Consider the following 16,436-nt stretch of genomic DNA (forward strand, 5'->3'; position numbering starts at 1 on the left):
TTCAGAGGAATAAAAAGTAGAGGCAGATTTGTTTTTCTGTTGAACAGGACAAGTGTGTCATATTTAATGTTTCCCATAGAAAAATGTGGATTTCAAAATTGAAGCCACAGCCATGTTGTCTGTCTAACAAAGTGTATCAGATTGGGACATACAGAGCCGTAGGCAGTTGCATAAAACCCAAAGTGTTCTCACCATGTCTTTCTAGTAGAGTTTTGTCTTTTCCTAGGCTTTCTCTCTTGTTCTAATATGTGTATTCATGCAGTAATTATATTTTTTCTCAGGGTCAGAGACTGATGAGCACCAGAGCTGTGCTGCAGATTGCTTCAGCTGCGTCCTGCTGTCCCCGCATGTAGCTCTGATCTTATTTGATAGATACTCTCAAGCTGTGTTTCTTAATGAAACTGTCTTTAAAATAGCAATCCGTGGGTGTACAGAGCTACAAATTTTTTACAGTTGTGTATCTGAGACAATTTTATATGTTGTTTGAAATTACTCCGTTAAGCTTGTGTTCAGCTGTTCCGAATATACTTCTGTTCCCTGTAAAAGGTGTGTTCCTGCTGCACTTACAGACAGCTTTGGTTGACCGAGTTTCTCTACTTGCATGTGGAAATAATTGCATGACACAAAGAACAGTATTAAAAATTGCTTCTGCTTTCCTGGCGTGGTTTACAGAAGGGATCTGTTGAGTCTCTTTGTCGAATGCTTTGCACCCACTTTGGACCTGGGTTGTTTAAAAAGGACTAGTGGTTTCTTGTGGTGATCCAGGGATTCTTGTCCCGAGTTTCACAATCCGCCCGCACAGAGGTTCCAGAAAACATTGAGGCTCCTCACAATTTTCAGCTTGACTGTCCTCATTCACTTGGAAGTGAAAACCTTCATAAAACTCTAAATTCCAAGATGCCTTGAGCTAGGACTTTTCAAGGGGTGCCTAAAGTTCTGAAACGATGCAAATACAGTATAAATATCACTAAATAATGTCTAGTAAATAACGTGTGTTGAAAAGCCTGAGTTGTAGCAGTACTTTCATATTCTTGACAACCTCTTTCGAGTAGACAAGAAGCCCTTGTTTTCAATCTACAAACGTGAATAAAGATATTTAAATAGGTCAGTTTTGTGGCTTTAGGACGCAACACCTAGGCTGTATAACAGACTTAGAAAGCTGGAATCTCCCCAAATGAAGGAAAACCAAAGCACTGCAACCAAATTTTCATCTGTCTTCTGCACTTGAACTTGTAAACTTGCACACGAACCCTCGGTGCCTGTCATTAGCATATTTACACACACTAAAGTGCAAGTGGAAGGTCAGATTAGGTAGCTGGGCACTGTTTGTGTGGTTTGTACGCAGCAAAGTTGGGTTTGCGTACGCTGATGTGGTATAGCGCATTTCCACAAATGGAAATTTGAGGCTGCTTTCACAGAATGTGTTAACCTCGCATTGCCAGATCGTTCAGCTCTTCTCCAAGGATCGCACACTCAAAATTAGGTAACGTGTTAAATGTGAAGCTCAAACTTCTTAGCCCCATCTAACACCAAAATCAATTACAAGGTTCATTGCAGGGTGAGTTTGATTTCTTTAATAAAGTCAGCCAACTTATAGCAATTACATATGAAGAAGGAAGGAAGAGAAAGATGTTGATGTTTACAGTTCTGGCACTAAAATTTTCAGCATTATAAAAAACCCCTGATCCCTTTGTTTCTGAGTTTGTAGAACTAAAACGATATTTGCTTAAGGGAAAAAAAATAATCCTTTTTTAAGATTGCTTTTCAATTGTTATCTCTAGGAGGTAGCTGTGATGGCAGGAACACTTGTCGAAGAAATAACAGCCCTCTTCTCTTGTTCGTAGCAGGATTTCAGCTTTGGGTCCCCTGGGGACACAAGCATTGTTTGTATTTCTGCATCTCTGGGACAGAACAGATTTGTCTAGTTTTTTGTTTTGCCCTTTTGTTTTGTTTCAGTCTTACTTAGGTTAGGCATAGCTGTGTAAAAATCCCAAACCAAGTAAAACAAATCTTTTATGGTCCGTCTGATTTTCCAGCCTTTTCTTTTCTGATGTTAAAACATTTTTATTTCTGATTTGCTATGTATGGAAGCCAAAATGACTTGAAATTTCAATTCTGGATCAAAATCTGGCAGCTAGTAGACTACAAAACTATGAGGAGAAATATTGTTCTGTATGCATGAGACATGAAAATTAATTAAGCAAAAGATTTTTTTCAGCTCTTTAGGTTTTGCGTATGAATTGTCCCACTAGCATAAATCTTCTACAAATACCGTAAGTAATACAAATGTTTGCTAATAGCTTGTTTGATTCTGAACTTGCTTCAGTTGCTTTGACAAAATACTATTCTATAGTGAGTAGAAGAGTAATTGGGTCCGCAGCCTTCAAGTGCATGTCTGCAGCTGTGCGTCACCTCATTACTTTCAGTACTGTCTTGGGATCTCTAATGACTGCAGCTGGTCAGCGTGCCGTGTCACCCGGTACGAGCCGTGTCAGAGGGCAGCCACGAGCCACGCCGGTGAGCACATCGCACGGGCTATTAGGTCAGCGCTGACTCAGAGGGGAAAGGAGTACTCATCAAACCCCTGGTAGTGTAAAGCGCTGTGTGAATTAGGACTTCTGTTTATGAAATGACTTCACCCACGCTCCCATTTTCATCCCTTTTCTCACAGGGTGGTGTGGCAGTTCCCTAACCTGAATTTGTGGAAATGAAATCAAAACAGAAATTAATTTGACTTGCAGATACCTAAGACTTCTATATTTTTTTATTAAGAATTTGAAAATGTATATATAAACAAATATGTATATATTTATACACACACAAATACAGTCTCATATTTGCTTTACGGATAATTAAGTCCTGTGACTGGGACCTTCTAAAATGACTGCCCTATCAGTCAACTAAAATTGCTTTTGGACAGTACCGATCTGTCAAACCAGCCATGAGATTCCAAATTGGTTTCTTTTAGATCTTCAAGTGACTTGGCATTTGAGAGGGCTGGTCGTGATGCTAAGCCTCCCACTAGTCTGGAAATGCAGAGAAGCCGATGATACCACCTGAAGCTTTCCTTCCCAACACCTATGGAAAGCCCTGCCTTCTGACTCAGGCGTAGCGACCGGCTGTAGCTGAGCAGTGTCTTTCAGCACCAGTACCTGGTTTTTCCTGTGGATTTTGAAATGTCAAAAAGTCTGCTAAAGTTCATAAGCCTTTAAGGCACTGACACAAGAAAAGGAGGAAAAAAAGAAACCAGGAGAGGTCTAAGTCCATGTTGCTCATGGCACTTTGTGAAGCCTTTTACACCTGAGCAAAATGTCTGTAAAGAGACACTAACATAACCTGTTGCATTTTGTTTACTTGGTTTGCATGGGTGTAAATGATGAAATAAAATGCCAGGCAGCAGAGGATTCAGCATAATGATAGTACTGTTTTAGCTTGCTCTGCATGGCTTGTTCTATTAATATATGTTTGTGGTCAGGAAGGAACGCAGTCTCACTTCACTAAAATCTGAAACTCGGTAAAGCATAATATGTGCAGTATTAATTTTGGTTTGACACCTGCCAGGCAAAGATCCTCACCAGCCAAAGGCATTCTTCTCAACTAAGCTCCATCTGTTACGCAGATCTTTGGTTCTGATATTTCTAACTACTTGAGCCAAAGCAAAAAGAAGAGCCAACCTGAAGGAAAAAAAAAATCTCTAGGAGGAATGAACAGTTTTATCAAGGCTAAATATAATGGCTTGTTGTCATACTTGGTTGAAGTCCTGTAAGGCAAACATATACGATTAGTTGTGTTATATAAGAAAACAGTCCTTCATACTGGCAGTATGATTTTTGTTGTTGCGTGAAAGGAACATCAATAGCTGAAGTCCAAGCACATAATTTTATTGTTGAAATGCTGCAGCCTTTAGAAAGATTTCTCGGTAGGAAAGTTGCTAGTAAAACATTTACTCGCTTATTGTACTCGGCAGATAAAAAGCCCAAGGAGTCTGCCGAGATTCTTGCACGCAAAGGAGCAGCAGGATTAACGCTTGCCTCAGCTCTTTGAAAGACAGCTCTGGCTATTTGAAATAAGGATTCGAGTAGGGTCTGTTGAAAGAAGTTAACTTCCAATCCCCTGACAAAAGTTGCATGACGAATTTGTCACCTAGCTGACAAAATAATCATTAATTGCTCCAGTTGTCTTTGTTTTGCATTTAGAGTGGGTAAATTACTGTTGTCAGAGCTGCCCGGTCCACCCGGGTAAACATTTGCCTCCTGTGAAACCATGAGAAGTCTACTGCAAATATTAATGTGCTTTATGATCATCATGACTTCCATCTGCTGATGGTTAATTGTGATTTGTGATAGCATGGAGAAGAAACTTGACTGAGGGAAGTGGTGGCTGTCTGTGCTTCAGACCAATAATTAATGGTTGAAAGTGCCATATTATCAAACTCCATTGAATTCACTAAGAACTGCAGAGCATTCAAAAGTATATAGAAATCCACTGGCATACTTCAGAATTTGACTTTTTCAGCATTATTTCTAGAGTTATTATTTCAGCATTATTTCTAGAGTTGACTCTCGCTGTGACTGCTGGCATGTAAACCAGACTCTTGTCTCTGCTCTGTCAGGCTGTCGGGTAGCTTTGTGCTACCGACTAGTTGCATCTGGCATCCAAAAAATGGTCATGCGTCTTCTTTCCATATAATTTTTCAAGTCGTATTTGTTCATCTGGAGAAAAAAATCTTTGGCCAAGGTCTGAATGCTTGGTATCTGTATTTAAGCAGTTCTTCCAAATAATTCCTAAAATCTCAGGTGTTCCTCAGAACTTCCCAACTGAGTAGATATTTCTTCTTTCCTTAGTGTAATGCTGCATGCTGAACCTGTACCAAAGGTGTCACTGCAAGGATGCCATTGTTAGCTGTGGCTTCAGTGCTGATGCATATAGCTTATTTACGTATAACAATATAGAAATTCATAGGAAATATCAAGCAAATTTTACTTCCACTTCAGTATCTACAGCAGCATCAAATGCTGCTAAAAATAAAAAAGTAAAAAAACACAGAAGATTAAGTCCAATCCTGTCTGTAACGCTTACATAATCCTGCTTGAAAATAGAGCAGATATTGTATTTGTGTTTTCTTTGCATAGGTATTCTTTTCCTTGCATGCATCTGTAGTTGCCATTTTATTTATGAAATTATTTGATTTCATGATATGCAAGAGCAGAGAAACACGAGGTAGGGTTGTAATTCATTTTTTTGTACAGGAAACAGAACAACATCCACACTATTAACTGGCTGAAGCTTCCTCCTTACTCTTCCCAATAAAAAGCAAATGAAGAAGTGAAAACCCAATCTCTTTCAACTCATTAAACCCCAGGGATTGTTCCCTATGGCTTGCAAAGGATGAAAACTTAAGACACCGTGAATTTATTTAAGGACTTCTCTGTCAATCTGTTTAACATGGATTAGTACTGAAGGCCATCAGCATAGCAGAGATCTGTGGAGGTACAAAACCTGTAAGACAGATTAAAAAAAAGTTCAGGAATGCTGCATAGCTACTGGGACTGAGTAGTGGGAATGCAATTGAAAACTTTTGTCATGAAATCTGAATGTTTATGTTTCAGGTTTTAGCAGTCTGCTGCCATATCCATAGCTACTAGGCAGTCATTAGCAAGTGATAAAGAATATACAAATTAGCTGCTGGTATTGAGCCAAAGTAGAAACATCTGCGTTCTTGAATTGCCTGTAGATTTTCAAAATTTTATGCTGTCTTTTTTTCCTACCCTAATACCCAAAATGTATTAAATGTCACAAAGCGTGATGCTTTAGAGCTCACACAGGGGAAGAGATTGCCAATGAATGAAGATAGATGCACTTTTTAATTACACCAGTAATGCTGAGTCCCGGCAAGCTTTTGGCAGGAAAGAGTTGGTACCATGGGTGGATTCAGCTTCACTTGAGGGAGACTGTTTAAAGTTGCCACAGATTTGATTATCACGGGATCACGGCCACAATTTATTCTGCAAGTTGGCTGTCATAGTATGAGATTCCAATTTATTTAAAATAAGACAGAGAACTTCCTGTCTTTTAATACAAGTCTTAAAAAAACAGCATGATGCGGCAGAATGCAGCTGGTCTTAAAAATTTATTTCATATTTGCTTTCATTTTGATTAGTGCCTTTCACAATTTAATTACAAGACATGGAAATGTAAATTACCACGATAGAAGTATGCTTACGAGTAAGTGTTTTATGATAACTAACTGACAGAGGTTGGTTTTATTCATACACATTCTGTATTTTAATGACTGTTTGCATTCATCAGTTCAGAAATTATCAAGATACAGAAACTTTCCAGTCCTGCATTTGTGAAGCATAACTGTGGCATATACTCAGACAAACATAAAATTCTCTGTCAAATTTGTTTGACTATAACGTGGTCAGTTGAAAAAAAATGTGCCGCTTTCTAGACCCTTGATTTAGGTGCTTTTTTTTTAATGTGCTTATGGTACTGATTCCATTCTGTAGTTTAGTTTGGGTATTTAACTGACCAGGATTTTATTTTGATTGTATTACAGAAGATAGTATTTATTCTTAGGACGGTAACTGAGCCTATTGTTCCTACAAAGGTGCAGGTTTTCCATCACCGGGATTTCCCCGTGCTCAGTCAGCTCTATGGGAGGAAGAAGCAGGAGTTCCCAAGTGGAGAACAGAGATCAGCGCATGCTTGGCAGTCGTCGTTAAATGGTGTCCTCTGATAGCCTCAGATGGGATGGAGGAGGAGGACATCTCTTTGGTAGTGAGCAGAAGCCTACAGAGGAGGCAGCCACCGCAGAGAAGTGGAACAGCTACCACAGTCTTCCACCTCGCAGCTACCCATGTAACTCACCACGCACGTTTGGCAGGAGAGGCAGCGGAACAGCTATGCATGTGCTAAAAACAGGAGAAGGCTATGCATCTTCTCCAAGTTATCTTAATCTTCTTCCGTAAGTTATTTTAATCTGAGAGCATGCAAAGATATCTATAATGGGGTCAGCTATCTGTCTTCAAATAGTATGGGATTTACAGTTCAATTTTTCTCAATCCTTGATCAGACACTATTTGAAACTCACTGACACCAGGAGGCGAACCTAGTGGTTCGCAGATGTATAGAAAGATATGTCTATGGTGATACGTAGAAGAGAAATACTTTTCCATGTTTCCTGGAACACGATTATTTGGAGCTGTTGCAAAACACTAATGTTCCCTTCCCAGCCTTTGAATCAGTCTGGTGTTTAATTAGCAACGACAACAAGAAAAAGAAACAACACCCAAATTATATAGTAGGAGTTGGTTTCTAGATAGTCTGTTCTACTTTCTTCACTGATCAGTGTTTTGAGCTTATTTCTTGTATTTAAACAGGTCCTGAATGAGACCCTCCTAAAGTTCACAGCAACAAAATAACTGTATAATGCTCCATGATCATCTTTAACTTGCACAGGAGGAGTAAGCGCTGCATTCTGCAGGCAGGCCTGCCAAGTGTCATATATCCAGCGTGATACTTTCCCATCTGGCACACCAGTCATTCATTGCCGCAGGTTGGCTTAGAGCTCATGAATTTGGATGTGCTGTAGGAAGAGGGCAGGCGTTTGCCTGCCGTTCTGCCGGTTAGAATAAGGCTGGGAGAGAACAGCTGAACAAGCAAGCAGAAGAGCAGCCGTACAAGTGGAGGCCCACTGTCATCTCCCATCCCCTTTTCTAACAAACTGAGCTTAGCCATCCCCTGCAGTTACCCAGCACCTTCTGTTTATTCCACCCTTCTTACCAGGACCTCCCCCATGATCTGGTTATTGACTTCAGAGATCTACACCACCCCCTGGGATCCCTCAAAACGCTTACTCTCTGATTTCCCTTTCATCCAGCATCTCCGGCGGCTCGGGGGGGGGGCTGCAGCTCTCAGAAGTCTCTGATCTCTCCATTAGTGGGAGTGTTACATGCTTACCTTCCAGTTCAGGTTCTCCAACCCCACCTCACTGCTCTTGAAAGCCTGTCCCAGCCTGATCTGCCAAGTGTTGTTCTACTTCATGACCCACTTCTACCGTTGTGCTCAGGCCAAGGGGATTTCACTTGAAAGCAAATATACCTGGTTATGTGCAAGTTGTTTGCTGTTGTGACATTCAGTCATTAAATAATTTCTGGAACCTAACACGGCTGCCAAAACACACAGCGCACAGTCTGGCAACCATGACCATGCCCATTCAGTACGCGCTGCTGAGTCTGTGACTCAGGCTGGTTGAACAAGTGCACTGTGCTCCGAGGGGGGTGGAGGGAAGCAGAGCCTGGTACTAGATTCTTTATTATATATGTTTCCCTTCAGCTGAAGTGCCCCAAATGTCACCGGCTGCTGGCACGTTAGCCACAATGGTTCTGTGGCGCTTCAAAGTCCCTTTTAGCATAATTTTCTATAGAAACCAAGGCTGTGCGCTCCTCCACTGCGGGCCGTTGTGCGTATGCGTCTACCTATAGTAGCTTCTGAACCTGTTGGCCAACTTCAAGAAGCCTGCCTAGTTGTTGTTGTGGAGATAAGCAATTTCATGAGTGTCTTGAGAATTGGTAAGCAGCTGGAGGAGAGAAGTCCTGAAGCATGAGTCAGCTGTAGGACTCGCACCTGGGGGAAACAAGGCTTCTTTGGTTTGCTGCTTGTGGAACTGCTTGATCTAAGTTTAGCACTTCTCAGGGAAGAACTGTACTCCAGATGCCAGGAAAGACAACAATTAAAGAGGACTCTGAAATGCTTGCTTTGAACTCTTCAGAAATGATGAGCAGGATCTTGTAAGAGGGTCAAGTGAACAACAGTTAGTTGTCCAGATCACTGAAGGAATCGACACCCATCAGTAGATGTTGAGGCCAGATGCATGCCTAAGCAATTACTCCTTTTTACAGTCCTGTTCCAACTCCGCAGGGTCTGAAGCCCAGAATCATCTACCTGTTTCTGATGTGATTATATAAAAATTAGAGTATTTGCCTAGCACTGCTTCTGCCAAGGGCCCTTGCATTCCATTTTGCTTTGTTTCAGCATAGCCCTTGATTCCCAGGGGAGCCTTCTCTCCACCAGTCTCCATTCTAGAGGCTGGGAAGCATTCTTGACCCTTCCCAGGGAAATCTTTATAATTTTTTGGTGGAATAATTTATCAAGAGAAAGGGAATGAAGACTAGCATGACTGTGCACCTCAGCATTAGGATATGCAGCTCAGAGAAACCTGGATTCCCATCTCCTCTTCCAGAGCTGCTTCTGTCTTCTTATCTGATGAATATGTACATGGTCATTTAAATGGATAAAATACAGAGGCAGCGCTGGAAGCAGAGACCAGTCACCAGAAAATCCTTTCCCAAAGGACAGATTTATTAGATAGTTATTAGATGAGAGGTGGGCCATTGTATCGCTGGCTACCAAACTGACTCCTGAACTGCCTGTGGCATTGTCCTTGCAGGATTAGGCAGCAGCTGATTGAGACTTTATCAGCACTTTGGATTCAGGTACATAATTTCTATCAAAGTCCCTTTCACGCAGCAAAGAGTAAAAGCCAAAAAGTTGTTTTTGTGTTGCATCTTGTAAAAATCTATTGGCTGCATAAGGGAGGAGGCTTCCTGAAACTCCAACAGATGCTTTTGGTTGTGCACAGAGAAGTCCCACTTACATGGAGAAGGGTCCTTTAGACAGAACCATAAGGCACTTTGGGCTGTTGGCAGTTCTGAGGAATCAGCTGAATACTTTGCAGATCACCCAAAAATGCCTCAGCACTTTTTGCTGCTGTGTCCTGTGTTGGAGCCAAGCTCGCTTGCTCCCCACTGTGTTCCAGCAGCATAGAGGTCAGTTCCTCAATGCAGATAAAGATTTTTCCCATGGCGCAAGACAGCTTAAGAGATGATCTCAGCTTTTTTCATCACCTAGAGATGGTGATGGGAAAGCAAAAAAAAAAAAAAAGAAAAAGTCTCTAAGTGATTCAAAGCCCATTTCCTCTGGACTTTATCTTGCATCCTCCCACTTGTGCCAAGCGGGACAAAGCTGGGGTGAGTTTATTTTCCATCCCCCTGATTGTTGCAACATCTTCTTGGAGTCTCCTACTTAAAGCTGGAGAGATCCTGAAGAAAAAGAAATGCAAAAGTGGTGACTGGCTGCCTTTGCCCCATATATAGCTTTGGTATCTGGGTTACTTTGTTTTGTCTGGTGCGTATCTGTGATACTGTCTATTTATATCCAATTCTGTTTCCTGTCCACACTAAAGCAGCACCGTTGTATCTCCCGGTCCTGTGCAGTGGTCTGGAAGCAACACATGTACGCGCAGGCCAGAAGTTGTCAGGATCTCCTGTTTTTTTTAACTGGGACAGCTAGGAGGGAGGCTTAGGGTGGATGAGCTTCCTTGACCAGTGAGAGCTGGAGACTGGGAGAAGTGCATTCCCTCGTGCTGCAGCTTCAAATAGCAGGAGCTGCAGGTCTTTCTCTGGGTTGGTTTCAGCTCCAAAACCAGGGTGGAGAGTGTCCTCCTCACCTCCAGCCCAGAGAAAGGGGATTTTCTTGGTCCCAAGCCCTGCGCCAGCGAGCTGGCCGGCAGTCCCAGGAGAGCAGCTCTGCACCAGGCTGGCTCACTCCCTAGCACAAAGCCGTCGGCTCCCCGTTCCTCAGGGACTTAATGGCTTCAGTACGAACAGTGAGACTTTAGCCTCTAAACCTCCACAGCGTGTGGCCCTGGCACTTAGTGGCGCAGACCACGTCCACAGCTGGACGCAGTGTTTTTCACTCAGTGCACTCGCTGGAGGCGACGGCACCACAAATTGCCTTCTCCAGGGAAACCCTCGGCACCCTCCAGTGGTGCCCCAAGCTCCGCTTCTTCCCGTTTCTAACAGTGCAGTCCTCGTTTTGCTTTTTTTTTGCAAAATTGAGGTCTTGGTATCCTAAACGGACGTTTCAAATGCAACTGCAGGATCTGCATAATTGAAACTTTTGCTCTAATCTCATTACTTCCATCAGGCAATTCCTGACAAATGGAGATTATAAGTGAGGGTCTGTAGTGAACATAACTAAAAAAAGGCATCTTTAATGTTTTTGCAGTGTGTTCAAAGCAGGTGGGGGGCTGAAGCACAGAAAAATCATTTCCCTTTTACCTGAAATGCCATTACATTTATTGAATTAAGAGTGGCATTCATCCTAGAACATAATCCATATCTTTTTGTGATTTTGCATTTGTCATAACTAAAAGATCTCACTAAATATTTCTCTGTACTTCTAAATAATATTGCCTGTCATGTAATACTTGTCTCAGATTTTCCTCAGTGACTGTATCACAGCTGAAAAAGAGCTATCACAGAAAATAAAATGGGACTAAAATAACAGTCCTTTGTATTAAATTTAACATTTGGCTTCTGTCCCAGAATATTCCACATCCATATTAGAATCAGATGGTAGTGTAAGATGAAAAGATTTCCTGGATGGGTTTTATTCTTATTCTTATTAAACAGCTGATAACAGGCTAAAGGCAAGATACTTGTTGTAGTAAAAAAGTCTGCCTAATATCGAAGGCTGGATGGACAAGCTGACATGTATTATTGTTAGGCCTCCCTGCTTGATCACATTTCAGTATCATAAAATCATCCTGCTGGTGAACATGAAGTATAAAAATTCCAGCATGAAAGCAAAAAGCCCAGGCTGGCAGGTAACGCTTCTTTGGGCACACTGCTTTATGCTTAGAAGCTGACCATAGTAAGAAAACACAAGGGTTTCATAGCAAAAAGTAATGTCGGTGACAGCACAGTGTAGCTATATTTATTTTAAATTTTAGTTATTCTCACATACTTGCATTCATGAAAGGCACTCCCTCATCCTGACTTACCTGTGGAGCTGGTATCTCGTGTGATGTGACAGCGTAGGGCAGCCCCATCAGTATTGCTCAGCCTTCTTCAGGAGCTGTGCATCCTCTGCCCTGTCCCTGAACCAGCGCTTGCCCTGGGTTCCTTTGGCAATCTGAAGACAGGAAGATCAAAGGGACCTAAATACTCTTCAGAAAGCAATTTTCCCTTTACTCAAAGCAGCTTTGTATAGTACTTATGTATGATTGGGCTTAAATTGTACAAACGTTTGCAGGCTCTGGGTATTCTATGCAAAAACAATTACTTTTGATAAAATGAAGGAGTGGTGCTTTCTAGTGTTGCTCTTCTACTGTAGTGGAGACTGTGAGCATGATATTGGAGCTATAAATTAGATTTTGCAAAGCAGCTCTTCTGCAGGGAGTCTGCTGCTTCAGACTGACAGGCTATAATTAGCATTTTCTTGGGGATATTTTTGCTCTGGTTTGACGCAGTATCTTCAGCAACAAGAGTAAAGCAGCAGTTGCAGGCTGCATTGACCCTTCATTTCAGCTTGTGATCACAAAGGGTATTGAAGAGCAAATATGCTTTATAGATATCTTATGCTGCTTTTCTAAATGTACCTTTTTAAAGCAACTGGTACGTGGTTTGAGTTTCCAGGGAGAGAATTGTTTCACCAGCACTGGGTGTTTACAACGTCGACGTCAACATCTGAGCTTATACCCAGTGCTCCTTTTACAGTCAATGGAGAGAAACATGCATGTTTAGAGGAGTAATTAATCTGATTATTTTAGACATCTTCTTTCCAGTGAGATAGATTGTATTCTGGAAGAGCCTATTCCTCTCCTTCGCAATAATTAATCCTAGTATAATTAGTTCAGGAGGGGCTATCTGTAGTTAGGTGAGATGGATCTCATACAGCATGTTTCTGAATAGCACAGTATTCTCACTCTGCTATCAATGCTTTTTTGTTTGTTTGTTTTTAAATGATCAGATTACCATAGGGAATATGCAAAGAGATCACTTGTGTTTGTAAGAAATACTTGTTTCAGTCCCTAAGAGATTTTTTACCACTGATAATTACAGCTACCTTAATGCTTCCTGTGAAAGCTGTTTTGGTAGTTGTATTGATCCTGTCCTCCGTGACTCGGGTACCAGTTGGATGCTAAACATCATTTCAGATGGCGAGTGCATTCTGGGGCATGTCGGGTACTTGGGCTATACTAAGGGACATAGGGCAGAAATCCCTGAGAGAACATGGGACTTCCTTGCACTCTCCTGTAAACAGCTTCAAGGAGGCCAGGTGAATGGGGCTGTAGCACAGACATGCCTGTTCTCAGGAGCGTTACTACAGCTGGGATGAGGAACAAGGAAGCACAATTTGTATTGGGGAACAGTGTTGATGCTCTGTTCATTTCGGTTCACCTGAACCATGCTTATGGGTTCATTCAAACAGAAAAGCCCCCAAAGCTGGTCTCCTCAAGATGAGTTTGCCATATATGACAGGGTGCAAAGGGTAAGTAGCATCTTAGGAGGCAGAAGAATTTCCTGTGAACAGTCCTCAGCAAAAAAATAGAGTAATACCTAGTAACAAAGGAATCAAAGTTATTTCTGAAGTGTATAAACAGAGTCACAGAACAGGAGTACTAAGGTATTATTGGTCCCATGTTTGTCATTTGTCACTATATCCTACTGGTGCAAGATTTTCAGAGGGTGATGGCTGCTGGAAACATGTTCCTTGAAAACCTTTCTTGTTCACTACCCCAAAATCTATAATTACTTTTGGAAGTCTTGGCTTTGGAATAGAATTCTGATAACTGGATTATTGACACCCAAAACCTCAAGACACCCTAGTATGGTCCACCGAGCATTAGTTTTCCTCTAATTAATCTTATAGTTGATTATGTGATTAATTTTTATAGGTGAGTATGTATTCTGTTTGATTAATGAATTCTTTCACCTCAGCTTTGCTTATTCCCTCCTTTGTCAAGGTCTTACATTAATATTTGCAGCATTGTGTAGTGACACGTGTTTTCTTATTCTTCTTTTTTTCGTTTTCTCTTTTTCTTTTTTCTTTTTCTTCTTTTTCTTTTTCTTCTTTTTCTTCTTTTACAGATCTAACTGAAATTGCACCATGTATTTTGAAGACTTCACCAACAGATCAGCAGCTGAACAAGCTTGCAAGGAGACTGGGACCCGAATGGGAGCATATAGTTCTTTGCTTGGGTTTGTCCCATACTGACATCTATCGATGTAAAGTCAATCACCCTCACAACCTGCAGTCACAGATCGTAGCTGCATTGGTCCTGTGGAGACAGCGTTTGGGGAAAAAAGCAACAATCCAAAGTCTGCAAGCCAGTTTGATGGCAGAAGAAGTGGATCCTTCTGTGATACAGTACATGCTTGAGTGAAGCTTTGCTATTGATTGGGAGCTTTCAAGTACTTTGTTAAATTCAATAAAGAGGATTCGCTGAAATGTATGTTGAAGATCTGACACCTCAAACTGGAAAAAATGGGGTTGGGAACTGTGTTTTTACTAAGCTTAAACATTCCAGTTTTCTGTGGCATCTTGTGACTTGTAATTCTTTTCATGCCAGATTAATTTTTAGCAGGCATTAAAAAATGGATCACTCTTTCCTGTTTGCTTTTGTACTATTCCAGGGGGGATATAGGGTGACACTTAAAGTCCTTGCAAGCAGGAGGCCCTGCAGTGAGTTCAGCAAGGTTTCTGGTTTCATTGCGGGAGCAACACTTGGTTTAACCTATTTTCTGGACTATGTAGGAGCCTTTTTTACTGCTGTTCTGTGCTAGTTCCCTGATATCCCAGCAAAAAATGAGAATAATCACTGTTACTAATTTAACAATTTTACAACAGTTATTGCAGGTGGCTAATTTCACATTTATAAAAGTTTTAGCACATACAGTTTCTTGCTAGGATAGATGGCTGCCACCTTAGTCTGCCTTTGAAACTGGCCCTAAGTGGAAGTAACAGGAACCTAGTGTGCCTGTGAGGGTTTCTCCTGTTATTATTTCATGGGTGTAGGTTTCTACCAGGAGATGGGCACCGTGCGCGTATGCCATCTCTTAGCGTAGCACGGGTGGGGAGTTCTCGGGGAAGACACGTAGTAGAAAAGTGATCAGAAGATAGGCAGACACAGGCAAACAGAGCGAGAAGGGGCCTAAAAAATGAGACAACTTCTAAGTTGTCTGTGTTTACCTCCGCTAATAAACTGGGAGACAACCTGGTGCCTGCTCAGCCTTTGTATTGTGCTCCAGATCCAGGCAGTCGTGTCGCACAGAGGTTTTACTCTTAGGTCAAGTGTCCGTAGGCACCTTTCTCTGACCACTGCATGCCCAACAGGCTACTGAAGCTTGCAGGTCCTTTTTGGTCAAGATGAACTCCCCACTGCTCTCCTTCCAGCTTGTGCCATCCATGAGGCTCGTTTGCTTTCTGCCAGCTTTTCTGCACCCAATGGAGGCAGCTTTGACACTACTGTCCCTGGTTCTTTGCCAGCTGTAATTGCACCACCAGTGATTATTAGATTTTATCCAGAAGAACAGTAAAGCTTGGACTTTTCTCCTCCTTCTCTCCTGTCACGGAGATTTTCTTCCTGCTGGAAGAAACCACAGAGGTTTTTGCTGACCAGGTAGGTGGGCATCAGTCCACAGGGTATGTATCCAAAGACGATGGAAGTGCCCAGCTGCACTCTCAGGCCTGATGATAAGAGGCAGAATACGCTTTAATTCTCCCTGAGCAGTTTGCTGTACAGTAAATGAGGAACAAAGTTGTGATGCAGGTTTTCCAGGTCTATTCATGAGCAAGTTACGGTAGACTGTTTCATCTAGAGAGCCATTGCCAAGTAACTTCCCATCTTACAAGATCTGCCCTATATAATTTAACAGCTTAACAGCCTTGTCAGAAGTCTTTATTGGGGCAAGAATGAACTTTACTGCCTTTTTTTTTTTTTTTAATTCTTCCTATACCCAGATTCTGGAAGACATCTGGGAAATTAGGAAAGACAAAGAGATTTTAAGGAAATCCTGCCTGCCTTGATTTTCAGAAGCATGGAAACAGAAAACATATCCTGGCAGGACCAGCTCATGCAGGTCCCGAAGCAATCTGGTGGTATTTTGGTTTTAATCTTCTGTATAGAGTTCTGACCTTCAGTAAATCGTGATCCTGTTATACCTCGCTCAGATCTTAACTAATCATATCCTGCTATGGCTGCTTACAGAGTTTAAGTCTATCAACAAATCCCAAATAAACAATGTAAATCATTTTAGGTCTTGGGATTTATTTTTCTGTTTCATGATGCTTTAATGCCAACATGTTCTCTTTTTGATTGAACACCACCCTAGAGCAGGCGTACAGACATTTGGCAAATTCACGAGCGTGGCCCAGCGTAGGGAGCGAGTGTGCTGAGGACTCTGAAGCAATTCTGCCGGTGAGGTGGGCAGCAGCGGGTCTGCATGTTAGGGAAGAGAGGCAAAGCAGTGTCCCTGGCAGCAGCTGGGAAGAACAAAAGCTGGAGATGGGGAGTAAGAGAAACTACTGAAAACATGATTTAGAGGAAGAAGCTGGTTCCTGGTAAGATAAATGCAAGTACCTTA

At 41.8% G+C, this 16,436-nt stretch overlaps 1 protein-coding gene across 3 annotated transcripts in view; it reads left to right on the forward strand.

Moving 5' to 3' along the window:
* Window positions 1-16,114, forward strand: part of CRADD (CASP2 and RIPK1 domain containing adaptor with death domain) — an 82,727-nt gene extending 66,613 nt beyond the window's left edge. Inside the window, exons 3-4 of one of the 3 annotated variants that reach the window (XM_054827104.1) lie at window positions 6,614-6,970; window positions 13,941-14,078. In XM_054827104.1, the coding sequence (XP_054683079.1) occupies window positions 6,614-6,921 (308 nt within the window). In that variant the 3' untranslated portion in view covers window positions 6,922-6,970; window positions 13,941-14,078. Of the gene's footprint in view, window positions 1-6,613; window positions 6,971-13,940 lie in introns of all 3 variants that reach the window. The other 2 variants (XR_008577325.1, XM_054827112.1) reach the window with 2 other exon arrangements.
* Window positions 16,115-16,436: the final 322 nt, after the last annotated feature.

The sequence above is a fragment of the Grus americana genome, chromosome 1, assembly GCF_028858705.1.
Source record: "Grus americana isolate bGruAme1 chromosome 1, bGruAme1.mat, whole genome shotgun sequence".
Taxonomy (NCBI): domain Eukaryota; kingdom Metazoa; phylum Chordata; class Aves; order Gruiformes; family Gruidae; genus Grus; species Grus americana.